Source organism: Vipera berus (assembly GCF_964194415.1).
Source record: "Vipera berus genome assembly, chromosome: 1".
Lineage (NCBI taxonomy): Eukaryota > Metazoa > Chordata > Lepidosauria > Squamata > Viperidae > Vipera > Vipera berus.
In genome coordinates this window covers 77,352,555-77,379,822 of record NC_138202.1, presented here as the reverse complement: position 1 = coordinate 77,379,822, position 27,268 = coordinate 77,352,555, and the positions used below count along the sequence as shown (strand labels likewise).

The window sequence follows — 27,268 nt, the reverse complement described above, 5'->3', positions numbered from 1 at the left end:
GCCCTGGGAGGACCAGTGCACGCTGCGTATGATTGCAGTGCGAGACGAGCTCAGGGTGGCCAGGGAAAGAGGATGCAAGGCGTGTGAGGATTTAGGGAAGCTGGGGAAAGAATATACTGTGGCTCAAGAGCTTATTAGTGTGCTGTAATTCTGGGGCTGCAAGGAGCTCTTGAGTAATAGTGCCGTGTGAAATCAACATGCCCCAGGGTCAACAGCATGGTGCAAACTTGCTGCTCAGCAACATGGCACAGCGCGCCCCAGGCCACTCACCCTCACTGCCCTACACTCCAAGAGCCTTGTTACCCTGCACTCCACCACCCCAGCTGCCATCATCGTGCTTCTTCTGCTGCTGAGGTGTGCCCACCCTGGCATTTTGCAAGCCAGCTGCTGGTCACATGAGGCCATCTTCCCCGGGTCTTGTGAGTACAGGTGGGCTTTTTGGAAAACAGCAGATCACCCCCCATTCTTGCAGTGCTTCAGAAGACCTCACAAACTTACCGAAGGCTTTCTGAAGCATCACAAGGAGGGGACGCATAACATGGAAAACCATGCAGGTGGCCTTGGGAAGAAGGCCTGGTGCAACCAACAGCCATCTCCCATAGAGTTGCAGCAGCAACAGGAGGAAGATGGCTAGGGCAGCTGGGTGTGGCAGGGCCTGTGAAATGCAGGGCAGTGGGGGCGGCTGGATTTTGGGCTGTGGGTGGCTGGCCTGGTATGAGGCTGGAGGTGGTATTTCTCAGTAGCAGCAGTGAAGCTAAGTATAAGCCTGGGGATGGTGGTAGGTGACTGAGACAGCTGAAGGCCTCAGGCCTCTAGCTTCAGCCTCAGCCTCAGCCCTGCCCAGCTGCTGAGGAGTGCCACAGGGAAGGCCAGACAAAAGGACATGGATCGGGGGTGGGGGGAGTTTAAGTGCCCCTGTGCTTGTAAGTATGATCTGCCAAGCACCCAGATTTTGATGACTTAGCTGCAAGGGTATGTAACAGCTGTTATCCTTGGGGTTCAAGTCATAACTCACTTTTTTAAGTGCTGTTGTAATTTTGAACAGTTGCTGAATGAAGAATCAAAAAGTGAGGACTACTTCTATGGCCTAGTGGTTTGAGCAGGTTCATGGGAATGTGATATAATATGGATTTGTTTTCTAATCCACCCAGTTGTGCTGTTTTTCAGTGTGTTAGAAAATAGGAATGGGAGAATCAATTACTGGGGTCTAGTGTAGTGAGCTGGGATCTTATCTTGAGAATGGGGAAAGTCTGCACCTAGCAATGGATCTGATTGGTGTCATCTTTAATCAAGATAAACAAGTGATTGGACTAGTGGAAAACCAAAGTGATTGGTACCTGGGGAATCTCTGGAAGAACCATAAACCATGGCCAGCATTGGATCGTGGCTTCAATACAGGTACACTCAACAACACATATATGACTATTCAGCTGGGACAATTACCATATCAACTATTTTTATTTTCAGGCTACAACTAACCAGTGATGATCTAGGTGAGCTGGCAAGGCTTAATTTGTTTTGTACCATTAAATTTCATAAAGAAATGCAAGCCAATTCTTTGGGACAGATGTATAGACACCCCAAAAGTGAACTTTGTATTACTTGTTTAGATAGTCCTCATTTAAGAGCTACAGTTGGACTGGCAATTCGGTTTTTAAATGAAGCAATCTTGCTTCAGCTTTCCTTTGCTTTACGCATCTGTGGAGGTCATAAATGTGAGGACTGGTTGTAAAGTTACTTTTTCATCATAACTGTGAACGATGGGTAAACCATCAGACATTAAATGAGGAACTACCTATAGTTTATCCTTTCAGTTGTCTTCTCCATGTGCATTGGGAAAGACTATTGCAGATGCATGATAAACGGGGATTAAGAGGTAAGAGAAAGAGGAGAATCATTATTTTAGCCAGTAGTTCTGCCTACAAATTCTCCCACTGCTAGGACAGTCAGCTGGGTCTTATGCGGTCCCTGATAATGTTACCTTAGTAAGTGGGTATGGTGTCCGTGGCATAGAGCTATTTTGGTAAGCAGATGAATGATATGACATTGTGATCTGGATAAATCTGGGAAGCCAGAAAGACTGAGCCATCTCAAGAAGCCCTTTCATATTATGAAGGACATCTTTCAGGCCTGAGTTTTTTGTCTTCTCTTCCATAGGGGTGATCTTGTTGCTGCTGGAGCGTTTGCGCCACCTTGGTTGGGAGCAGTTATGGCGGGTGACAGCCGAGCAGGAGCTCATGAACATGCTCTCCACCTCACTAGCAGATCAGGCGAGTCTTCTTGTTTTTTTGTGCTTTCCTGCCTTTTCAGTTTAGGCCACGGGTAGGCAACTTTGGCTCTTTTATGACTTGTGGACCTCAACTCCCAGAATTCCTGAGCCAGCATGGCTGCCCCAGGAATTCTGGGAGTTGAAGTCCATGAGTCATAAAAGAGCCAAGGTTGCCTACCCCTGGTCTAGGCCCACAGTGTGCCTTTTATTTTGACGCAGGCAGAGAGAGATTAGATGTTGCCATTTGACAAACTCTGATTTGTTTCCTTCTGATGCGACTCCACACTTGCTTTTATCCTGGAGCTTTCTCCTCTTCCAGAGTGCCCAGTGTGCCAACTGCAATCTCTCTTCTAGGACATCTTTAACGCGGTGATTAAACAAAAACCAACTCTTGTGTACCGGCTCCCTTGCTTCTGGAATGTGCAACTCTCTGACCATACCCGTTCAGAGCAGTGCTACACGGAGGTGTCTGATCTTAAGGTGAGCAGTGCCTCCCTGGCTGAGTCTTTGCTGATCTCCTTTGGTAACATTGGGAAAATCTTGGATTTCTGCCTTGTTGAAACTTTCAGCCTTCTGTAGTTTAGGTAAAAGGAATGCTGGGAAGGCCTGCCTATTGCTGAAGGCGTTAGCATTGGTTACTTTGGCTTTCTGTCCTCAGGTGATTCACTGGAACTCTCCCAAGAAGTTGCGAGTCAAAAATAAGCATGTGGAATTCTTTCGCAACCTTTATTTGACCTTCTTAGAGTATGATGGCAACTTGCTGCGCAGAGAGCTGTTTGGCTGTGCCAGCTTGCCCAGTGGCCAGGTGAGAGGTTTTCTGGTCTTCTTCCTCCTTCTTACGACTGAAATTGAGAGACTTGTAATTCATTTAACTAATTTAATCTGCATATGTGAAACCATTGGGGTTATTGGGAGAAAACTATCGCACAGGGCTTGTGTTAATCTAGATCGGGGTAGGCAACCTTGGCTCTTTTATGACTCGGGGACTTCAACTCCCAGAATTCCTGAGGCTGGCTCAGGAATTCTGGGAGTTGAAGTCCACGAGTCATAAAAGAGTCAAGGTTGCCTACCCCTGATCTAGATTAACTCCCCCACCTCCCCCGACAAACACATTGTCTTGATCACTGCTGCCAAGCTATTGGCTTATTAATGAGGAAAAATGAGCAGGACCTTCTGAATTACCTGGGCAGTACGAGAGGGCCGTTTGAAGTTCGATTGTTCACCTGTACCACAATCAGTAGCATATTTAGGATGCACAGTGGCTACCTGTCATTCTTGACCAACTGTTTTATTTTGAAATCTCCTTCTGTGTCTCAAATACACTCCTATGTAAATTTTAGCTCCAGGAAGCTCTGGAACAGCTGGATGAAGACGATCCTTGCTATGATTTTCGGAGGCAAAGCCTTATTCAGCACCGTGTCCATCTCTTCTTCCTGCAATATGCTTTTTCAGGGTCGGCTGATGAAATAGATGTAACTCTCATAGCTCAGCTGTCCATGGACAGGTACTGGCAAGGGGGGGGGGGACAAAAGGGTCTGGCAGCATGGCTCTTTCAGGTGTTCCTTTCATTGCTGTAGAACTGGAATTCCATCAGATTGTGGTGCTTTCATATGGCAATTTGGGCTTAAAAGTGAGAAAATTTACTGTAATCTTAGTATATGCAAAAACATAATAGTATTCAGCTTTTCAAATATTTTTTTAATAACACTACTTTATAAGCACTCATGCTTACTGAGAATCATTCAGTTAATGTGACATGCAACCAGTATTTGGTAAAGAGGAAAACCAGAGGGGATCTAGCAAGAGTTGGAATCCAGTATTATTATTATTTTTTTTAAAAAAACCTTGGAGGGAAAGATATGTAAACCTTAAATTGAAATATCTAGACCTTATTGTTTCCTTCCTTCTTTGATAGAATATCATACCTCAAGTACCATCAGATTACAGCTATAGTGCATAAAGTGAAAGTCTTGATAAAAAGATAGATCTCGCCTGCGCTCAGTTGACAGATCATCTGGGAGGCCTACTTCGGCCATTTTGTATTTCCATCATATGGGAAGGCAAGATGCTAAATGATTTTGCCTGCAATATTTACAAGGTCCCTTTTTTACTTTTGCATGACCCATTGTCAGAGGACACCAGATTTTTAGATCATCTACAGTATAAGAGTTTAGGGGTAACTATTCTTCAACCAGCCATAGGTCAGCTGTTCAGTCTGCATATTTCCCCTGCCCCACATGCCTAGTTAAGGAGTGCCACATTGGTTCCCAAGGTCAACCAGTTTGGTATTAGGAAAGCATGGTAGGATCTCAGTGGTTAGGAGAGGCATTAATTTCCCCCATTCCTGAATCCTGAACTGAGTAGAGGGGCTGCACCTTATCATATTTTTGCTTCAGCTATTTGATGCTTCTTTTTACTCCCTTTCTTTGTATTAGATGTGCTCTTCTTGAACTGAGGCATCCTTAAACTGTTTTGTTAGGAAATGCTGAGATTGTAGCTTTGCCTTCTTAACTTGACCCCAAATTGTAAAGTAATCTGTTTTCTAGACAGAGTCAATTATGGAAGGAAATGATTAGATCGAATTAACAAAAGGTCTGCATGAGTTTAGTGGTGCAAATTGGATGGAGAACATGTTTAAAGAGCATGTTTTAACTCTGAAAGGGAGGCCGCACAAAATCAGTTCTCTTCAGACAGATTGTATAAATTTGTGCACTTGTTAAAATCAAAGATCAAATATTAATATTAAAACAAGGACAATTTATAATAGTATTTGGTCTTAGAATATAGTGTTGATTCCACTTTTTTGGAATATCACAGAAAATCTCATTGTCTGAACGCAAGTCCTCGTTCTTGTGGTAATATGAGCATTCCTGAAATACCTATTTCTAAGGTATCTGTCATTTTTATGCTTAAATGTAGACGAGCTGGTGTGGTATTGGCAAAACCGTAGAAATGGCAGAGAACAAAACTTTAAAAATGGACTGAAGGAACATCACCAAAATTACTTTTGGAAACTAATGAGCATTTAAATTGTATTTTAGAAGGGTTTGGGGGTCTGGAATGTCTGGGCTCTATAGCTTTTTGTTGATTAATGATAATATGTGATGCTCTCAATTTGTGTTATTGATTGCAGGTTGCAGATGCTGGAGGCAATATGTAAACATTGGACAGGCCCCATTAGCCTGGCTTTGTATATGTCTGATGCGGAGGCCCAGCAGTTTCTACGCTATGCTCAGGCATCAGAGGTGCTGAGTAACCGTCAGAATGTTGCCTATCACATTGTATACAAGGAAGGGCAGTTTTACCCAGTCAACTTTTTGCGCAACATAGCCCTGAAAAATGCACAGACCTCCCACGTTTTTCTGATGGACATTGATTTCCTGCCTATGTATGGCCTCTATGAGTATCTCAGGTATGTCTTCTTGAGGTCCAAAGTGAGTCAAGGCAGCTATATAGTTTTCAACTGAGTCTCCCAAAGATCTAAGAATTTGTGAAGTGCCCAGTCTTTTCTTCACTGTCCCTCCACATAGGTCCTAGTTTTCCCCTTTTAGATGGTGTCAAGTTTCTTCGTTGTGAGGAAACTGTCGCCTTCTTCATTTCCTCTTTCCACTGATGTTGCAGTTGTCTCTGTTGGCCATACTGACCCAGAAGGAGTCCATAAACGTATATCATTTTTATTCTAATGTATACCTTAGGCTAAGAAATATGTCAGTCCTAATACCCCCAAAGTGTTGAAATCTCCTAATACCCCCAAAGTGTTGAAATCTCGAAATGTTCTGCTGGCGTTTGTCTCCAGGTCCTCCATCATGCAGCTGGAGCTGCCCCCAAAGAAGGTAGCACTCATAGTGCCTGCGTTTGAGACTCTGCATTACCGCCTCAACTTTCCCAAATCCAAAGCGGAGCTGCTCACCATGCTGGACATGGGCTCCCTCTATACTTTCAGGTAAGTGCTGATCAGAAAGGGTCCATTTTCAAGAACCAAAGGTTGCTGGACCATCTTTAGCAACTAAAGGGCAGAACCAGCTTCACAATTCTCTCCTGTAACTTATGCACCAAGATTTAGCTGAACGTCTATGGAAAATTCTCAATCATCCAGGTCATGGTTCCAAAGATGCTTTTACATGAGGCAACTGGACTTTCTTTGCTTTTCTTTGAAGACGTTTCGCTTCTCATCCAAGAAGCTTCTTCAGATGGGAAGCGAAATGTCTTCAGAGGAAAACAAGAAAGTATAGTTGCCTCGTTAAAAAGCATCTTTGGGACAAGATTTATCTGGTTATTTGAAACTGATAGATCAATTCAATACTGGTTATATTTCCTCTTCTCCCAGTTCCACTTATGTTCAACTCTCTCATTTTCTGGCATCATTTCCTTTCAGATATATATATATTTTCATTTCTCATGACTGTTTCCTGCTTTGCATTTCTCAGAGCATTTACACCATTTCTTTTCTTTATTTTGCACTATTTTCTCTTCCCAATTTCTACCCCTTCCCCCCACCCCCGACACCAAATCTCTTACTGCTTTGCTTCCATTGCCTTTCTTTCTTTATAGTGAAATAAATCAGCTTATAGCTTGGTTTCCATTGGTACTTTAGAGTATGTTAATTTGTTTGGGTCTCCCATTTCTCTCCCCCCACCCCCCACCCCAATATTACTCCCATTTCTGTCTGGGCACAACAAAAATGGCTGGTTTTGTTTGTAATATCTGTGGCTATAAGAAAGGCTGCTTCTCCCACACAATCCAATTCATTCTAGAATCTTTGCTCCAAGTCCCCTTATCATCTGAGGTTTGCTTGGAAAACGTTTCCATCTTTACTCAAATTGTTGTGAAACCCAGAAGAAATCAGAATTCTCCTGCTGAAATTCAGTGGGAAATGTCTGAGCTTCAGCAGCACAATGCCAATTTGTTTGGTTTGGGGGTAGAAGGTGGAACTGGGAATTAAGAAACAATTAACAAGCATATTGATTTAGATCCAGCACATGCATACGTAATAAACCAGACCATTTGAACGACCAATCAACAAGAGAACCAATCAGTTGCTCAGAATTTAAATGAAGCTCCAAATGAACAACCAGTCACATGACTAATTGACCACACTGGCACACAAGACATATATAAGCTAAAGAGGAATAGGACAAGAAAATCCTGCTGGTGATGTTTACCTAGTCTGGTAACGAAACATTCAGAAACTAAATTGAAATAAGCTTGGAGAGCAAACCACTACCAAAATCTAAAACCCAAGCTACAAGTATTTCCTATTATTTGAAATGAACATAAATGTTTTATGACAATCTAAGAAGTGTGACTTTTGATCGAAGTAATAAGGAAGTCTGGTTAATCAGAGCTTGTTTTTCAGTCTCTTAAGTTTTCACTATAGGAACCAGATGCAGATTGAAGTATTTTCATTTGGTGTTTCCCCAATGATGTATATTTTTGTGTACAGGTATCACGTGTGGCCCCAGGGCCATGCTCCAACAGATTATGCCAAATGGCGGACAGCCACAGTGCCGTATCAAGTGGAATGGCAACCACAGTTTGAGCCTTACGTTGTAGTAAGGCGTGATTGTCCCCTCTATGACCAGCGGTTTGTAGGCTTTGGGTGGAACAAAGTGTCTCACATCATGGAGCTTGATGCTCAGGTGAGTATGTGGTTTTTGAACGGCCCACTGTTGGTCCTTTTTGTTGAGGAAGACCAGGGCTGAAGGGAATGGCTTCCGGTCAGCCACTTCCTGCCTTTTCACAGGAGTATGAGTTGCTTGTCCTGCCCAACGCCTTCATGATCCATATGCCTCACGCTCCTAGTTTTGACATCTCCAAATTCCGCCAGAGTGCTAGCTATCGGAACTGCCTCCAGATCTTGAGGGAAGAATTCCATCAGGACCTGTCCCGCAAGTATGGTGCAGCAGCACTAAAATACCTCACTGCGGAGAGAAGTTTATGAATGGCAACCAGAACACCAAAGGACCGTGTGACCTGCAAATGGATGAGGCTCAGACTTCTTGGACAGACTCACATCAGAAGCCCAGTCCTTCTAGCTATGGTGACCTAATGGTACGGCCATGCCTAGATTGTGAACGGAATTTTAGCCATGGCTGTAGTTCAGGGCTATATTTTGTGGCAAATTCTATTCTCAGATTAACTAGGCAAATTACATTTCTATGCATCTGCCTCTTTTTTACAGATTGTTCCCAGATTAAGAAGAAGTCAGAGAAAAAGAGAGGGGAAAATGGGTGGCTTAAATGCTCTCCCTTTCTCATGGGCACTGTTTTAACATAGTGCTTGTGTTCACCTACATTCAACAATGGAAAGGAACATTTTTGTTGATAATTGTAGCATTTCTCCTTTTTCTGTCTATCAAATAGCGAGGGCTGCCATTACTGTTTTGTACAGTGTCTCCTCTTTGCCCATTGTTCTCTAGCCTTTGTTCTCAATGTATTTTGTAAGAGAAGAGGTCCTAATGGCTCCAATCATAAAGCTGAAAGGGGCTATCTTGTTCAGTGCAGGAGTCCAATTAAACAGACAGATGATTATTTAGTCTTTGGTTGAAGGGAGTCCACCAGACTTCTGAGTATTATAATTGATTTGGAGTGTCAAGTGACCTTCAGAAGCAATCTACTTCTAAAACCTGTTGCTGGGTAACACAAGTTAGGAGGGTGCTGTTCTGCTCTTTGTTTTTCCTGTTTTTTTTCTTTTTTATACATACCAGTTGGCCACTATGGAAACTGAATGTGGAAACTAGATAAACCTCTGATGATGTTACCTAGTTTGGATAATGAAACATCTGCAAGAAAACAGTCAAGCTCAGAGAGCACTAAGGACCCCTCAGATCAGCGGTCTTCAAACTTGGCCCTTTTATGACTTGTGGACACTCCCAGAATTCCTCAGCAGCGTATGCTGGCTGAGGAATTCTGGGAGTTGAAGTCCACAAGTCATAAAAGGGCCAAGTTTGAAGACCCCTGCCTCAGATAAACCTCTGGTTTGATCTTATTTCTAGCCTCATCCCCTTTCTCCTTGTTTTGGTAATTCCCTGAAAATCAGATTTGAAGCAAGACAATTTATTTAATGTTGATGTTGATCTTTTTCTTTTCCTACCTGTCTCTGAACATTTCTTAGCATTTGCAAGACAAAATTATTCTGTGTTTCTTAGTTATGTTTTAGTTATGGCCATATTGATTGAAGAGCTTTTTGTGCTGAACCATATTCTAAAACAAGAACCAGATGTCATGTGGGGGGAAAAGATTAAATGAAAAGAAATTCACACTACATATTTTGCTGAGAATATATAGTGTAAAGGCCCGTCTACAGTGATGCTTAAAAATTGTGAACTCTTCTGAATTTTCAATAGTTCTGTGTAAATATGACCTAAAATGTTATCTGTTCTCCACCCAAGTCCTAACAAGATAAAGAGAACCAATTGAATGAGTCAAAATATAATGCAGATTCATTGATTTATTGAGGAAAGCGATCCAAAGCCACATATTTAAATGAGTACGAATCTTTGCTTTCAGTAACTATCATGTCCACCATCCAAACCTGGGTAGCAATAACTGCAACTAAATGTTTTCAACAACTATTGATCTGTGCTACACACTGTGCTGGTGGAAGTTCATCCCATTCCTCCTTATGGAATAGGTTTAATTTAGGGTTGTTGGCAGGTTCCTTGAATGAGTTACCTATTTCAGATCCTTCCACATTTTTATGATTGACATCAGGACTTTCTTGACCCTTCCAAACCATTTCTTCTGCTTTAATCATATTGTTGGTTGTACACTTGTTATGTCTTGAGTTATCATCTCTCTGCATAATTCACATTCTCTTGAGCTTCAGTTCATGGACAGATACCCTGACATTTTTCTGTAGAATTGGGTGACATAGTTCAGAATTTATAGTTCAGTCAATGATGGCAAATCATCCTGGTCTAGAGGCAATAAAGCAGGCCCAAATCATGGTACCAGCGTTGCGTTTCAGAAATGGGTTAAAATCCTTACTCTGAAATGCAGCATTTGCCTTTTGCCAAACGCTTTTCATTCAAGCCAAAACGGTTTCTGTTTTGATCTCATCCGCCCATACATTCTTTCAATAGCCTTTGAATTTATCCATATGGTCTTTCACAAACTGGAGAGGAGGCAATGGTTTTTGTTTTTTTTAAGAGTTTCGTCCTGCAACATTGCCATACATACCAGTTATCCAGTGTTCTGTCATGCTATTCATCAGTGCAAGAGAGGCCTGTGGTTCCTTAGATGTTTCTTCTTTGAGACTTCCTGGAGTATTTCATCCCTTGCTCTTTGGATGATGCTTGGCCAACAACTCCTGGGGAGGGTAGCAATAGTGTTGAATTGCCTCCGTTTGTATAAGATCTGCATGATAGTGGACTGGTAGACTACAAACTTTTTGGAAATAGTTGCGTGATCTTTTCCAGCCTGGTGAGCGTCAACTACTGTTTTTCAAAGGTCTTTAGAAATCTTTGTTTGAGCCCTGACACACATCTACAAATCTGAGCTGTGAAGATCATAGAATATTGTGTTTTAAATAAGGCAGAATTTCCCATGCTCACATCTAATTGTCTTCACATTGATTTAACCACCTGACTCTTGTTTCTTCAAATGAACTGACCATCCTAGTTTCATATACTTTCGCCACACACAAATATGTAGATTTGGATCATTTTTCTCAATCTATTAATGAACAAATATGTTTCTGATTCATTTCTATGTGGCCTTATTTAGTTTTAGGATGTGCACAGGATGACCTAGAACGCATTTTAGATCCTACTTATGCAGAAATACTTAAAATTCAAGATTTCACAAACTTTTAAGCACCACCATAATACTGAGTTCTTGAATTAGGCCTCGCCAAGCAGATGGTCTCAAAGAATTTAATAAGGCATTTTTGAAGTATTCTGTTATCTCTTTTTATTGTTCCACCATCTAAAAGTGATGGTCATGCAGTTATGCCACACAGAAGCTCTGTTGGTGACTTCTGCACTCACAAAATCACCTTAGTGCAGCTGTAATTTGGGTATGCTCAGCAAACTTTTTCTTCTCCATGGAGGCAGGTGAAAGTCATCCAAGGCCCTTCATATTTCCCATCCCTAAATTACAAGAGTTCCCTGCTCCAGGGATGGAGCTAGTGTTTCAATTCAGGCAGCTGAATCTTTGAAGTCTTAGAAGTCTTCTGCACAGTGCCATCTGTATAGCTGCCTAGGAAATGACTGTCAAACGTCTGTTCTTTGAATGGAGAAACCTAGAGTTCCAAGTTAAAGATGGTAATCATTTGGCTTTCAGTGCTTCAGATGTTATTAAAAAGAAGTGATTTGGGACGTGTGAGCACGAAAGCATCTTCCACTCATTAAAGCAGCATTGTCCTCATGATCATGTAGCTGCAGAAGTCTCCTGGAAATAGAAATAGCTACTTTATTGAGTCACAGGCAGTTTCTATATTTGTACTGCTGTGTATTCTTAAGCACATCTCCTGAATCTGAACGGATTGCACAACCCTTATAATAATGTGCTTTTAATTAATGCTGTACTGAATTGTGTGTTGGGAGCAGCTTCTACCCAGCACTTGTTCATCGTTATGAAACACTGGATCACAAGGAGTTGGTTCTTCAGTTATTATTTATATAATTTAAACTGATTTGTCACTAAATGTAAATTGTGTATCTTGAATTTTCTAACAGTTCCTTTTTATCTTTTGTGTTCTGGAAAATCTCCAGTACTTTCTGCTGCTAGACTGTTTCTTCTGATTTTTCTGGTATTAAACTGGAATGTAAAAGTGATGGGACTGAAGTGTTCCATCCTAATTTAAAATGGACTCATATAAATATTGAATCTAGTCCAAGTTGAAAATATAGAGAACTGGTCATATTTCTTGCCCTTTTTTAAAAAATAAAGTTTTTAGAAATTACTTTTCAAGCCTTTGATTGGAATTGCATGGTTATTTATTGCTAAAGAACCCTAAACTAAATGACTGAAACAACAAATAATAAAATTATTCCCATTTTTTCCTGAGGAAAATCTAGTAGTTTTTGCTGCATAAAGAGCTCTGGGTGTTAGGTTATCCTTGTTCAGTTTTCCTACTTCATTAATGCATTAGTGCTAAATTTAAGGCAAGACAGAATGGAAGTCAAAAATATAAAGTACTAAATTATAATTGGGAAACTGATGATCCTTCATTTGCCCCAATTGCACTGCTGGCCAGGGATGATGGTTAAGTAGAAGTCTATCAATCATCTGTGGCATCATAAATTGCCTGTCCTTGAACTAGGAGAGCAGCTGGAAGGATAAAACCACAGGTTAGGAAGGCATGGAAAATTCTGCCTCCCAAGATGCTGCTATTCCCAGAATGTCACTTCAAACTACAGGCAATAATAACAACCTGGTTCGTATCAGTCCACAGGTCACTCTTTTCAAAATGGCAGGTACTTTTAATGTGCTGTGTGTATATACAACATGGGGAGCTGAGCCACCAAATTTTTAGCCTTTGTGTATTGATTCCCCCCCCCAAAAAAAAGCCATTTTAGGTCACTGTCATTGAGATAAAACAAAAACAAAACATACACCCTAGAATGCAAAACTGTTCTGACAAGGAGATAAGAGATGCAGAAAACCAAGCTATGTTATTCATGCTGTCCTTTAAAGTTGTTCTTCACTCATTCTGCTAAAGGGCTATGATTTTTTTCTTTTTCAAATTTTGTAACAACCTGGAAAGGAAAATACAAATTATATAATATCTGAGTGATTATAACAAAACAAAATTAGCATAGCAGGCAACAATCTCATGTAAGATTTGTGAACAAGAAAATATGACTGTGTGGGGGGGGAGCGGGATTCTCCAATTAGCTAGTTGGGAATATAAAAAGAAACACAGCAGAAACAGTAGTATAACTAAATCAGTTTTTTCACATGTACTTTACTTATAAGGATGTAGTAAAGGAAAATGGGATTTGGAAAGAGGAGCTAAGTTGAGAAGAGAGCCAAAAGTATTGCAGTCAGAACACAACATTAAAAGCTAACAGGGACTAACAAAAGGTAATTCAGGAAGGGACAGAGGGAAATGTCAGATTTAAAAAACAGAAAAGAGCTTCAGTGTTGGTAAATGAGTTGTGCTTATGTACAGGCTAAAAACCTAACTGGGCAAGCTTCTCCAACTCTCAAGATAATAGCCCTCCATCTTCTTAGCTTCTAAAACTCCAACTGATGATCTATCATGAAAGTATAAAAACTGGACGTGTGCAGTTCAAACATGATTTGAAAGAAACACTTTGAACCTCACAATAGTGTAAGACCTCTTTGCCATTCATTACAGGAATTTTGTTTTGGTTCCCATTGCAAAATTAAGGTGCCACTGTTTTAAGAATCGCATCAACTGTAATGAATCAACTCCTTAAATGGCTGTATTTTTTTTCAGGCTCAATGGGAAGTGCCCATTAAAAAAATCATGTTCATTTTGACAAGCCACCTTTAAAAGCTGTTTTTTTTTCCTAATTCGTGACCTGTTAGCAGGGATATAAGCTCTCATCTTCCATGACAAACAAAACTCGAGACAATAGATTTTATTGTTTTATTTAGTAAAATGTTAAATAAATACAAATTGATCATTTAGTCTGTACCCTCTTTTTCTTCCCAGTTTGATAGACTGAAAACTAGACACGACGTTACCAAACCCACAAGGGAGTGGAAGGCTACAGAAAGAAGGCAGCAAAGAGACTGAAAAATCATTATGAGCACCAGGCTATTTCTTTTTTATCTTAAATCTCCCTCCAAAAAAGCAAAAGCAAAACCCTTAGCTAAACCAAGTCATGAATCTGTATACCATTCACAGGGTGACCATCTGTGAAACTCAGGTTGCACCCAATTCACGTAAATAAAGTCTTACAAACCATATAAGAACTGGGTTGCAGAGGCAGTACAAGTGTAGTTGAGTTTAGTTGGAACACACATTGGGAAAGGAAAGGTATGGAGTGGCCAACTGCTGGTGCGTGAGGCTGTGTGTTCCTGCACGTGATCCCAAAGTTGGACATGCAGGGCTGGAGACATACTGCTGGAAAAGCAAAAATGGAGTTTTCCGTGAGGTCAGCCATTTTTTATCACAAAACCAGTTAATGTAAGGAGTCCTGTTCCAATTATCAGAAAATTGTGTTATAAGCAATGGAATCAGGTCTTAAAATAAAGATACACAGGTGATTCATAGGGAAGTCATCAGGAATATCTCATAACTGCAAAACTGAATAAATTACAAAATAAGATACAAATTAGTGTAACATTAAATACATCATGTGTACTTGACAAGAAAGCCTACATAAACTAGCATTTATTAACTTTTTTTAAACTAAACCAAAAGTTTCCTACTTAAGAAACCGAAATTTCACCCCGTCTTAATTCCTGGTGGAATTAATTAATGCCTAATATTCATAACACAAATTAGTGCTAATGAGATTTTTCCTTGGTGTTTTAAAGCAGGGGTCCCCAACCCCTGGTTCGTGGACCAGTACTGGGCCGCAGCATGCCAGCAACCGGGCCGCACAAACAAGCAAAGCCCCATCTGTGGGATGCAGCAGCACATAAAACCACACCCCCTCGAGTCCGCGGAAAAACCGCTCTCCACATAATCGGTCCCTGATGCCCAAAAGGTTGGGGAACTCTGTTTTAAGGGATACAATCATGAAGGGAGTACTTCATTCTCCAAGACCTACCTTTATTCCACAACAAGAGTTTGGTGTACTCCTTACTGAAGTATAAGATTCTCAGAACAAGATCCTTCACAGTGATCCAACTATCATGTTCCTGACATCAAGGCTGATGTGTAAGTATATAGCTTACAAAGTACAAAAATCACCGAGATATTGGAGAAGAAGGGAAATAAAAATAAGAACTCATCAAGCATTTCCAAAGAGCACTGTTTCTATATCTAAATAATGTAGATAGCAGATGTAACACCCCAAACATTGCTTTTATTGCCTTCAATATGTAGAGGGAAATTTGCAAAGGAAAGACTCCTTTGTGATATTAAATCGGGGTTCTAAATTGCATGGAAAGCCTTTATGGGTAGAGGAGCATCTCAGCAATCTTCCACACATAAAAGAATAGTGAACAGGATTACAGAAGAGAGACAAAGCTAACATACTTCTCACTGCTTCCTTCCAAGTGTTTAAAGTTTTGCAAATATTTGAAGTTAGTTATTTACAATTCTAGTGGAATAGAATGGGCTCCTTGGCAGGATTCATACTTCATGCTAAACCAAATTTTGCTGAGTAAATCATAATGTCCGATTTGTATAGAGTAAGCCAAAGCCACATTACAGCTTACGTGAGATGTGTAACCCCAAACATTCATTTTAAAGATCTTGTACTTTACAAAGGAGACCTTAGATAAACTGAGGTAGAATAAGGGTTGGAGACAAGAGAGATATTTAATGCTAAATACTTATTTCAGTAACAATGATTTTTAAAAATGGAAGAGCTGTGTAGAGCTACCCTAAAAATGGAAAGGCATCTATATAAGACAACAGCCAGTTATTATCCATTCTTAGAGATGCAATACATTTATCAATATTTGAAGAATATTACAGAACCTTAAGGTCCTCTCTCATGATCACCTGTTAATGGGAAGACACACTGGGAAAGAACTAGGCCACTCTGCTTTTGTGTTCAACTATATCACATTGGTAGAGCCCAGGAATTAGCATAACTTCATAACTTATGTACAAAACTACATAAATCAGTTGGAGGAAGGAATCAACCCCCTTTTTTATGAGGCATTTTTGTTTTTTCTGAACCAAATTCACTAGTGGGACCTTCTTGCTTTCACTTATTGTCAGAGCTGAGCTTTTGGGGGGGTGAGGGGGAGGAAATAACTATCATGAGGAACAAAATTTCTAATTCTAGTTTTTGTAGCAGAGGGTCATACATTAACTATATATTGTAATTCTGAATTGATCAAGAGCACCTGTCTTAAGTAGGAACTTTTTTTTAAAAAAAAGAAAGGATTGTAGAATGACTAAGAATGCTTTGCTATGTGTTCACATTTTAAAGGAAATCAATGGATTAAATAGGATCAAAATCTTAAAATAAAGGGGAATCACAATGTTAAGCAATGGGGAAGCATGCTGCTGGCCTACAGCTGCATCACAAATCTGTGTTTGCACAATTATTTGATTCAATTTTCCAATAGATTAACTGGATCAAGTCCCACAATGGACCAACCCATCTAATCAATTTTCATTTTTTTACAATGTAAGTCAAAAGATTTTTAACTCCAAACTACTTCCTCACATATTCACAGTGAATTCCATGATATACACCACCACACAGTTATAAGAGAATGTATTGTGATGTATCGATACTGCTGACAAGATATAAACAGCCAATGTGGCACTGAGCAGAGGCTGTAGAAAATTGAGGAGGAGGAGAAAACCAAGATTAATTGCAAGCTTACTCGCATAAGCATGCTTTCTCTTCATTCTAATGATGTTTCTGAATATTTCTCTGACACAGTGCTGACCTGAAGTGTTATCAGAAACACTGAACTTGGTCATTCTAGCTAATAATGACAATCTTATCTAACAAGAAATGTCTTTTCTGTGGTTCCCTTTTATTTTGAGAGCAACCCCTTGCAACATCCATTACATCATTGCACATTTTTTGTTCAATAAAACAAACATTTTTCCATTCTGTAAATATGGAAGAATCCTCCTATAAAGTCCAAATTTTATTTTATATTTTGTGCTGTATTTTCAAAACTCAAATCTATGAACATTTTGTTTCTGGATACTGAGAACTCAGAATAGCCTGCTAATGATTGTTTTCCTCTCTTTCCCTTCATCTTAACTGGTTACAATGCTAGGCCAGGAGATGCAAAAAAAAAGTATGCATGTATAAAATTGCAGAACGATAAACTGACAACAGCCTTATTCATAATATCAAATAGTGCTGGGTGACAGATTTAAATCCAAAACAGATTTCCAATACATGGGAGACTTGCCTCAAGAAATCACATCCTTCATACAATATGAAACTGGAACCCAACACTTTTGTATGCTTCTTTATAAACAAGTTGCCCTTCCTTTCTGGGGCAGACTCAAAACGTTGTTATTCACAATCTACAACATACAGAGAATAACCTCCCATGGGGTCACTGTTTCAGCCTTGTAAGTCACATTTAGCAGGAAGAGTAGTTCTGCATTTATTCCCCTGTGAAGGACAGGAGGTGACCGTGGCCACTATACTCCAGTCAATTCAAACTGAACTCATGATTCAGGGACCCAGCAAATGGGAATAAACTAATATTTGAGAACTTGTTCACCATCATCAGCAGAAAAAACTGGGCAATTTCACTCATTCCTTTTCCCCAAAAAGGTGTCTTAACCTAAAAGGGCTAAAAAGCTTGTAAAGTCAAATTCAACTCATCATACATGTAATCTTGCTTGCTAAAACATCCCAGGCAGGCAACAATATCAAATGGTTTATTAAATGGTTGGCTTACTAAGACACAAAATTTACAAACTTCTGATTCTAGTAATATTTGCTCTGTGCATTCTTGTGATAATATTGTACACTCAGAGCAGCTGTCAATTTGATTGGCTGTCTTTCATTTATACCCATTAATGACATATAATTTTTGGAAATATGCTAGCTTCACTACAAAATATCAAGAGTTGACAGTAAAGCCTGACATTTTCAAATGTCAATCAGCAAGTTCTGATTGACAGGATTTTTTATTTTTCACTAATTAACTTGAGAATGAACGATCAGTTGCTGGGCTCTAAAAGTAAGAAGCCTAACTAAAAATGACTAAAGCTTCAAGGACAAGAATGGAAGCCACAAGAAAAACAGAACTGCTACAATAACTAGCAAACTTGAAATGAATGTACAAATAAAGTGCATAATGATGCATAGATCTTTAATGTAGAATAAGCGCACCTGTACCACTAGTGATTAGCAGAAATAAGAGTTCTGCTAACATGTATCTAGATAATGTTTGGGCCCACATTGTCATGATTTAGTGACAAGAGTTCTGCCACAAAAACATGTTGGGTGATTGCACTGATATATACAAAACTGGCTATTTCAGGCTTACAGATTTGATGTCCAGCATCAGCCTTTTGATCATTGCAGGAGTAGTTTGACAATTATCTTAAAAAGTAAGATAAAGAAGTGTTATCCCTCAGCTTAGGTGCTATATATTGCAATAGAATAAAAATGATTAATGCTGTCAATGCTATTCTCTGTGCTTTTACAGAGAAAAAAATCGCCTTAGTTTAAAAAAATGGTTTCAGCTCAGATTCAGTTTTAATTGTGAAGGCTATTTCAATGGCATGACAATATCAAGATATCCACCCCAAGGCATTTTCAAACTGAAACCACAGCATTATGGCAATAATGTTTTTTTTTCTTTTTTTAAAAAAAATCTAAGTACACAGAATTTACTCCAGTTCTGACACCTTTTTAATAGAAATCACTTGTTTAGGAAACAAATAGCACTTTTGTAATTTTTTACAATGTTTCTTACCTTGATCTTATTTTAAGTAACACTAGGAAGACCTCAATATCTTTTTTCTTTTTTTAATTTAAAAAAAGTTGTTTTTCCCCAGATACAAAGATTTGCCCTTGCATAAAAAACAGTGCCCAAAACGATGACACACGGACTCACAAAGACTCACTGTATCTCACTGACACTATTACTTCTAATCTATACCATGCAAGGTCCCATCTACCTTTTTATTGGACTGTCAGCCTGAAAAAAAAAGTTTTTCTATTCCTTACATTTGTAACCCAGAGAAAGGAACGAAGGAAACAGGCATTTTACCTATTTTGGGCAATACATTAGGGACACGTGTTGTGCTGTTTGGGATACTGTTTTTGCTGGACAAATGTACCAAAAAGAGAAAAAAAAATTCTTTTCACTCATGGCCTGCTTTATAAAAATGCAGGCTGATCATATTAGTCTCCTTCCCTACTACCTCAGTAAAAGCTTCCTTCTTAATGTAGCAACTAAATCAATGCATTTTATTTGCATCTGAATATATTTTCTGAATGCATTAAGAGAGAGAAAGGGGGGAGGGGGAACAACCCAAAGCTGCCAGTCTAGTAATCTTCAGCCTTTTGGATATTTACTGAAAAATCCTTCCTGATCCTTTGTTGTGTTTTTCTGGAGAAAAAAAAACAGTGGTAAATACTGCTTACTAGATAAAAGTTTTTATCCCCTCCCCCATTTAGGATACTAGGATTTGTTAATTCTTATTTTTGCATTTTTGGTTTAGTAGTATGGACAATTTAGAAACAGGAAAAGCCCACAGGCTCTTTGGATTTGAAGTTCCCCTAGCTAAACAAAAACTGGCCTATAGATAAGATCTGAAACCTGCTGCTCCCTGCTCCCTAACCCCCCCCCCCCCAAAAAAAAAACAACCTATAGTGGCTGTGGAGGCTGCTGCAGGCACACTCTGGTGTAAAATATAGAGAGTAAATATCTTATTTAACTTGGCATGGTGCTGGCTAAGAACCTCCAGCTGGCACTATTCATGTAACATGGTCCAAACTTTGCACGTACACACAGAATAAGAAGGATCAATTGGCAAACGTGGTGCCGCCCGGCACGAGCATCTTCATACTCTTTCTGGAACTATAAAGAGTTTCTTGTATTTCCCAGAAGAAATCCATTTCCTTTTCTAGAGGGTCTGCTATGTTCTTCTGCTTTGCTGCCATCTCCTCAGGCTCCTTCTTAATTGTGCTCTGTTATTTAGTCTCACTGCCCTTCTTACAGTTCACCATGCAGCTCTGAGAGGAAGAGGAAGAGGCTGGGGCAGAGGCGGCAGCTGTCACATTACTGGCGGAGTCCGTGCCATTGGAGATGGCTGCTGAACTGCCCTCAGAGTTTATGGATTTAGAAAGATTGATGCCTTGGATGAGGCGAATTAACTGTTTTACCTTCTCCAACGAACTGTGCATTTCCTTCTGTTTTGCCAGGATTGTGTTCTTCATTTCCATACATTTCTGAAGTGAATCAGAACATTAATCTTAAGTGAGTACAGTGCTAAAAAAAGCCTGAACTAATACAAATAAAGAAGGCAAAATGTGAAAAATAGTATGCAAAACAAACCGCGTTTAGCTCAAATAGACTTAACATTTATAGAAATAACTTTTTTTAAAAAAACATTTTTGATTGCATGTAGCTCTATGTATATCTGATTTAAAGTTATGTTTATGCTATACTGTAACAATAGAAAAATACCATAGTAATGTGAAATAATCAGTTGTGGATTCTCAGTTTTGAAAAGCAAGTTAAACACTGAAATATTCCTTTTGAATAGCTGAAATTTCTTTCAGTCTGTCTATGACAGAATAGAATATTTCTGATTTACTGTATTCACACCTTGATTCAACAGGAACAATCTGTGCAAGAAAATAAATTCTTATACAAAAGCTGCAAAGATAGCATATGATGCATATTTCTATATTATGTCTAATCACTAGATGAACAGCAAGTCCATTATGACTACGATAGTTATCTGTTTTGGAGAGTAGAACAGTCTAAATCTGTGCAGCTAGTACGAGAATATTTTGCAGTATATCTCTGATTTAGAACATAAATTGATTTACTTCTCACAAGTTTCATAGAAAGGGAAATAACAAAACTGATAATTTGAGCTGCTACAAATGGCAACTGGTTCCCCCGCACATGCGTGCTAGTCGTTTCCAACTCTAGGGGCCGGTGCTCATCTCCGTTTCAAAGCCGAAGAGCCAGCGCTTGTCCGAGGACGTCTCCGTGGTTATGTGGCCAGCATGACTAGACGCCAAAGGCACACGGAACACTGTTACCTTCCCACCGTAGTGGTCCCTATTTTTCTACTTGCATTTTTATGTGCTTTCGAACTGCTAGGTTTGCAGAAGCTGGGACGAGTAACAGGCCCTCACTCTGCTACGCGGCACTCGGGATTCAACCCAAACTGCCGACCTTCTGATCGACAAGCTCAGCGTCCTAACCCACTGAGCCACCACGTCCCATATATATATATATATATATATATATATATATATATATATATATATATATATATATATATATATATATATATATATATATATATATATATATATATATATATATATATATATATATATATATATATATATATATATATATATATATTAAAGAATAACTCATATAATTGTCCATCTTATGTACCATAAACCTGGTCATCTCACAGAACGTAAATAGTCTAGCTACAAACCATTGGAAGACTTGAAAGAGCGGATACATACTGTCATGAAGAAAATCTATGTGAATGCTAGGAATCAACAATGACTTGTCGGTACATAACTAATCAATCAATTTAACCAGAGCTTAATCAAGGTTCCTTGTATGTGAAACCACTGTGTTTTCTTGAAATGGATGGAGATTTTAAAATAACGTAGAATGTGAAAAATGACTGTTTTTGAGCCTACAAAGTTCTTATTAGCTAAATACATATCTTCCCTCTTCTCCAGGAACTCAAGGCAGCTTTTATTTATCTCCATAAACACTCAGGCAGGTAGACTGGGATGAGACCAAAGGACTGGCCAAAAATCATACTGGGATTTTCCATGATTAATTGCAAACAACTCGTTTTTTAAAAATATCAAAAAGACTAGTAAAATTGGAATTTGTATTAATATGGCTACTTTTTTTAAAAAAATGAAAACATACCATTTCCATGTATACATTTAGAAATTAATTCAAATATGATACAATTTTAATATGGAGAAAGAGTGGAAATATTAAAATATCAATGCTCTTACCCAGTGCCAAGATCTAGATGGAAAGCTGCAAGTAAACCCTAGCAAGACTAAGTGGCTGTGGGTTTTGTGTACTCCTAGATCTGGTAAATTACCATCTTTAACTTTGGATGAGGTTATGTTGGGAGTACAATACAAAGAATATGGAATAGGTACAAACTCAGGCTGTGCCCCAAAATGCCTTTATTGGTTTCAGCATAAGAAATATTTTACAGAAAATAAATGGTGGGCAAAGAGAAATGGTTAACATATCAAGATTTGCTGGTACAAAAACATGGAGACCTTAAATGAAGAGATCAATTTGGTGCAGAGGGATTTAGTATGCAATGATTTACACATGTACAATTAAGAGACTTGATATAGATAAAAAGTAATTGAAATTGAAAAACAAAAAAATTGAAACTAAATTGTATACAAACAACAAATATCTGATTGCTGAAATGTATGAACTTTGCTGAGATTGAAAGAAAAGAACAAATTAAAGAGTGCATGGTAAATGCAAATGAGTTGTCAAGCACTCGAATTGCGATCTGGGTTGAAATCAGGGGTCCTTGATGCTCTCTGAGCTTAGTTGTTTTTCTTGCAGACGTTTCATTACCCAAACTAGGTAACATCATCAGTGCTAGTAAGGAGTGTTGTTTGCTGTCAGTTTATATTCTAGTGGCTTGCCCTGTCAGTGTTGGTGGGGATGGTCTTGGTGGTTGTTTGGTTGGGCCATTTAGTATTAGCTAAACAGTTCCTTGATTGGGTTATTGCTCAAAGAACACAAGGACCCCTTATCTCCAGACTGATATGGGGCAAAAAAAATAATAATCCTCTTTCATGGTTCTTAGTGAAAAGCAAGGAGGTATAACAAATGATTACCTGGCAATGGTTAATACTTACTGTTATAGAATTGCTGAGTTGTTTGACTTTCTGTTCTAATTGTTCCCTTTCCTGCTTTAAATCTGAACTCCATTTTAATAATTTCTGTTTTTCCTCTTCTTTTGCTGTGGAAAAGAAGTTATTAGTTGTACTATATAGATATGCTGTCTCATCCATTTTTTTTTACACTGGACCACCATTCAATGGCTGTGATTGCGATGCTGCATTATTCCTGATGTTGCAGATGGATTCACTAAAAAATAACCTCACATTATCCCACTAATTTAATTAATAGGGTTATCAAGTATTTGGTTATTGATTTTATTATTTATATTTAATAACTGAGTACAGGTAATCCCCGAGTTACGGGCGTTCACTTAACGCTTGTTCGAAGTTACGCGATGAGCGTCCCCTAGTGTTTTACAAGTAAGTCCCAAAGTTACGAATATTGCAGCACCACAGCAGTCATTCACCCTTACGAGCGACTTGAGTGGCACTGCAACTTTTACCCTATTCTTCCCCTCCCAACTGCTTCCCTCCCTTCCCGCCGCACTGGACTCACTTCCCTTACAAAAATCTCTCTGCCACCATTTCTTTCCCTTTGAAGGAGAGGAGAGTTGGCTTAAAAGTGTTTTTTGCACCGAGAATGGAAGATTCTGGAGTCCATGATCTCGCGCGAGTCTTGAAGTTGCACCAAATCACGGACCTCAGAGAGTTTCACTCTCTATGCAAAAGGTGCCTGTCTCCTGCTCCTTCCCCCAATTCCTTTCTGCTTGACAGCAAGCCTGAAGCCTTCAACTGAGGGAGAAGGCCAGGACCCTCGCACCCACGTCCAGCCCGCCGGAGCTTGCTGTGCTGGGAAAGAAAGTGACCCCGTTGTCCCTGGAGCCTTCCTCCAAGCATGCCTTTGGAGGCTTGGATCAGGCCCTTGGAAGCTCTGTTCCAGGCAGCAGCAGCTTGGAGCAGTCCTCTGAGGGCTGGATCCAGCCTCCGGAGGCATGCAGAAATCCCCCACAACCTCCGTTCCTGGCACAAATGGCTGCTGCCGCCTGGAACAGAACTTCTGGAGTCTGTGATCTCATGCAAGTGTTTGAAGTTGCGCCAAATCACGGACCTCAGAGACTTTCATTTCCTATGCAAAAGGTGCCTGTCTCCTGCTCCTGCCCCCAACTCCTTTCTGCCTGATAGAAAGCCTGAAGCCAGCTGAGTCCGGCAGGAAGGGAGGGGGAAGCATGCGGTATCTTAGTGGCTCGGGGAGGTTTTAGGGGCCTGTTCCAGCACTAGGCCCTCCATGGCCTTCTCCACCCTGAGATACCTCATGTTTACTTAAGGAGCCGCGTGCGTTTTAATGAGCAAGAGTGCGCTCTCGCTAAAGGAATGAGATTCACTCTTTGAGTTTTGGAGTTACGAGTGGAATGGGCAGGCTCCATTACACTCATAACTCAAGGACTACCTGTAGAACAAACATTCTGATCATTTTCCCCCCCCAAAAAAAATCAAGCCAGAGACTTACCTGTTTTGTATGCAATATATGAATGAACAATTGCTAAGGTCCCTGGCCATGGAATTGCTTCTTCTTTCTTCAGCATCTGAAAGAAAGGAGGGTGAACATTTGGCTGACATAATTCTACTTCTAGGGAAGATTCTTGATGTAGCCCTTAAAATCATTCTCAATATGTACATTCATAGTTGTCTTCTTAGAATTGCTGTATAAAATTAAACAACTTTAATTTCTTATAGGATTTATTGCTAGGCCCACTCCTGCATAAGAAGTTGGATTGGGATGTCAGAAAGTAGAGGGCTCACTAAAGAAAAGACACGAGCAAGGGTACATCTAAGCACTAAAAGCACCTGGTTGCATTAGTGGGTGTAAATTCTGCTAATGAATGCACAATTCACGAACCAAATAAAATAAATGTACTAAAATGATATATAATTGTGTTTTGAGGAAAATAGACGGATGGAAGATATAGCCTTGCTGCTAGAAAGTTGTTAAAGGAGCTTAAGATTATTGCCACTGCCTCTAAATAAGGACACATATTTTAAATACTATGAATTATAAAACAGTCATAAAATAACAAAACAAAGGCAGGCAGGAATTGTGTTATTAACCCATAAGTGTCTATGATAGTGACAAACATGCTTTGCATGACTCAGCAATAGCTCTGCCAAGGAAGACAGAATTTCCCCCCCCCCCAAAATAAGTAACTAAATGCAATTGGAGTATTGGTTAAATTTCTTAATAAAGCATTATTTAGGTGGAAAAAGATGTCAAAACTCTCCCCAAGCTAGTAATCATTTCATTTACTGCATGCAAAAAAACTCCTCCACAAGCTTCTGAAAATCCCTTAACAGTAAGAAATACTTGTTTTTTACTCCCACAAAGGAGGCCAGCTAAATCACAGCCTCAGCAATTTTATACATTCCTGTGAATCTACAAACCTTTCCTGCTGTGAACTATAAAAAAACTGAACTGGAATCAAAAAGGCAACATGTCTTATCTTACATTTTCAGTAAAGAGGATGATGACTTTCTGACTCACAAACTGCTGTTTAAAGTAGCTCAAATACCAAATGCACTGGATTTTCAGAAAGTAACAGTACAATATATAAAAATGTTTTTTTTGTCATGGTGCTTACATCTAACCACTGTCATCATGTGGACATTAATTTGGCAGTCACTCAGGGAAAGGTGGCCCTTGTTGCTGTGATTACCAACTCCTGGAAAACTGTCTCTAGTCACAAAGCTTGCAATGATCTCACAGCAGTTTCATTTTTTCCATTTAAGACTTGCTTTTGTTTTTAAAAACTATTATTATTTATTATTATGTACATATTTTTAACCTGTGTATATTGCTTGGAAGTTTACTGCACAGAGACACTATTTAAATTTATAAATGAATAGTGATGAATTTCTTAAACTGAAGTAGCAAATAGAGAAGGGAGTTTAGACAAATCTGGATATCACAGTCACTCTTTATTGATCTTTTTCATACCATAACAGGATATGTATTTGCTTGCAAACCCAATTATTTCTTTGCAGAGCCAAATACCACACGAAAGACTGAAAGAAAAACTGACAAGTGTTTGGGGAAGTATTGGATATTTTGGTATGTGGTAAAGGTAAAGGTAAAGGTTCCCCCGCACATGCGTGCTAGTCGTTTCCGACTCTTCAAAGCCGAAGAGCCAGCGCTTGTTCAAGGACGTCTCCGTGGTCATGTGGCCGGCATGACTAGACGCCAAAGGCGCACGGAACGCTGTTACCTTCCCACCGGAGTGGTCCCTATTTTTCTACTTGCATTTTTACGTGCTTTCGAACTGCTAGGTTGGCAGAAGCTGGGACGAGTAACAGGCGCTCACTCTGTTACGCGGCACTTGGGATTCGACCCGCCAAACTGCCGACCTTCTGATCGACAAGCTCAGCGTCCTAACCCACTGAGCCACCGCGTCCCTTTTGGTATGAGTCTCCCATAAATGTCCTTTGTTGTAAGATTAGTGTTATGTCTGATTATATAGATTTCTTTAACTGGCTTGGAAATAATGGATTTTCTGACATACAAATGAAAACTTTAATGTAGGTGGGGAGCGGAGAAATAGTTATGAATAATGATGCAAGAGATAATTTATAGGTCAAAAAAAGGTTTTGTCAATGTTTCTGAATTTGCATTTGACAACCATAGTATTATGTTATGACATAATAATGGCAGAAAAAAAATCCTGCAATATAGAAAACAAAGGCAACCTTATTAATGAATGATCTAAGAGCTGCAAAATTCATTTAATTTAGGAATGCCTAATTATTTGTAGATAAGCTATGTTTTATAGGCCAGTTCCTCTAACTCTACGTAAACCAAATGAAAACTTTTTTTATCTGCTACAGACAACCCTTTTTGGTGCCTACTCTTTTGTGTGAAACAATACCTGGTCTTGACATTTGGGACAAATCCACATGCCCTTAGGGATAGTTTTCAGAGGTGGGTCTAGACAGTCCAAGTGATATACACGTGAGCATGTGTCACACATAAGTAGCTGGCCACTTTTCCTGCAAACACTGCAAAAATCTTCATGGATATCACCCTATAAAATAAAGGAAAACAGGGAGAAAGGTTTTTTTTAAAAAAAAATATTTGCAATTTATATTTAAAATTAAAGTGTATGCATGAGAGAATCCTATGTAAGAAAGAAAACTACCCAAAGTATAACTTGTTCCATTTTCATCATAAAAATTATTATGAAAATTTGCTACATAGTTTAAGATATACCACTTTTTCTAGTAGACTTGTCAAGCAAGAACATTATTTCTTTTGTTTCTATTGTTTATGAATTCAGTCCAAAGACAGAGCTATCTGTTTCTAGTTTAAATAA

The 27,268-nt window shown here is 39.3% G+C and overlaps 2 protein-coding genes across 8 annotated transcripts in view; one reads left to right on the top strand and one right to left on the bottom strand.

Annotated features, from left to right (window-relative positions):
* LARGE2 (LARGE xylosyl- and glucuronyltransferase 2) overlaps nt 1–8,210 on the top strand; it is a gene marked incomplete at its 3' end in the record, with an annotated part of 49,463 nt that extends 41,253 nt beyond the window's left edge. For all 6 annotated transcript variants that reach the window (XM_081329217.1, XM_081329216.1, XM_081329219.1 and 3 more), the window contains 9 exons: nt 1,294–1,398; nt 2,158–2,270; nt 2,624–2,749; nt 2,928–3,074; nt 3,610–3,773; nt 5,403–5,681; nt 6,066–6,212; nt 7,713–7,908; nt 8,013–8,210. In XM_081329217.1, coding sequence (XP_081185343.1) covers nt 1,294–1,398; nt 2,158–2,270; nt 2,624–2,749; nt 2,928–3,074; nt 3,610–3,773; nt 5,403–5,681; nt 6,066–6,212; nt 7,713–7,908; nt 8,013–8,210 — 1,475 coding nt within the window. The remainder of the gene's footprint in view (nt 1–1,293; nt 1,399–2,157; nt 2,271–2,623; nt 2,750–2,927; nt 3,075–3,609; nt 3,774–5,402; nt 5,682–6,065; nt 6,213–7,712; nt 7,909–8,012) is intronic.
* A 5,962-nt stretch (nt 8,211–14,172) lies between these two features.
* Nucleotides 14,173–27,268, bottom strand: part of PHF21A (PHD finger protein 21A) — a 147,472-nt gene continuing 134,376 nt past the window's right edge. Inside the window, exons 15-21 of one of the 2 annotated variants that reach the window (XM_081329270.1) lie at nt 26,825–26,980; nt 24,418–24,493; nt 22,926–23,029; nt 19,816–20,258; nt 18,346–18,401; nt 14,964–15,085; nt 14,173–14,311 (exon numbers count right to left, since the gene is read on the bottom strand). In XM_081329270.1, the coding sequence (XP_081185396.1) occupies nt 20,001–20,258; nt 22,926–23,029; nt 24,418–24,493; nt 26,825–26,980 (594 nt within the window). In that variant the 3' untranslated portion in view covers nt 14,173–14,311; nt 14,964–15,085; nt 18,346–18,401; nt 19,816–20,000. Of the gene's footprint in view, nt 14,312–14,963; nt 15,086–18,345; nt 18,402–18,690; nt 20,259–22,925; nt 23,030–24,417; nt 24,494–26,824; nt 26,981–27,268 lie in introns of those variants that run through there. The other variant, XM_081329269.1, reaches the window with a different exon arrangement.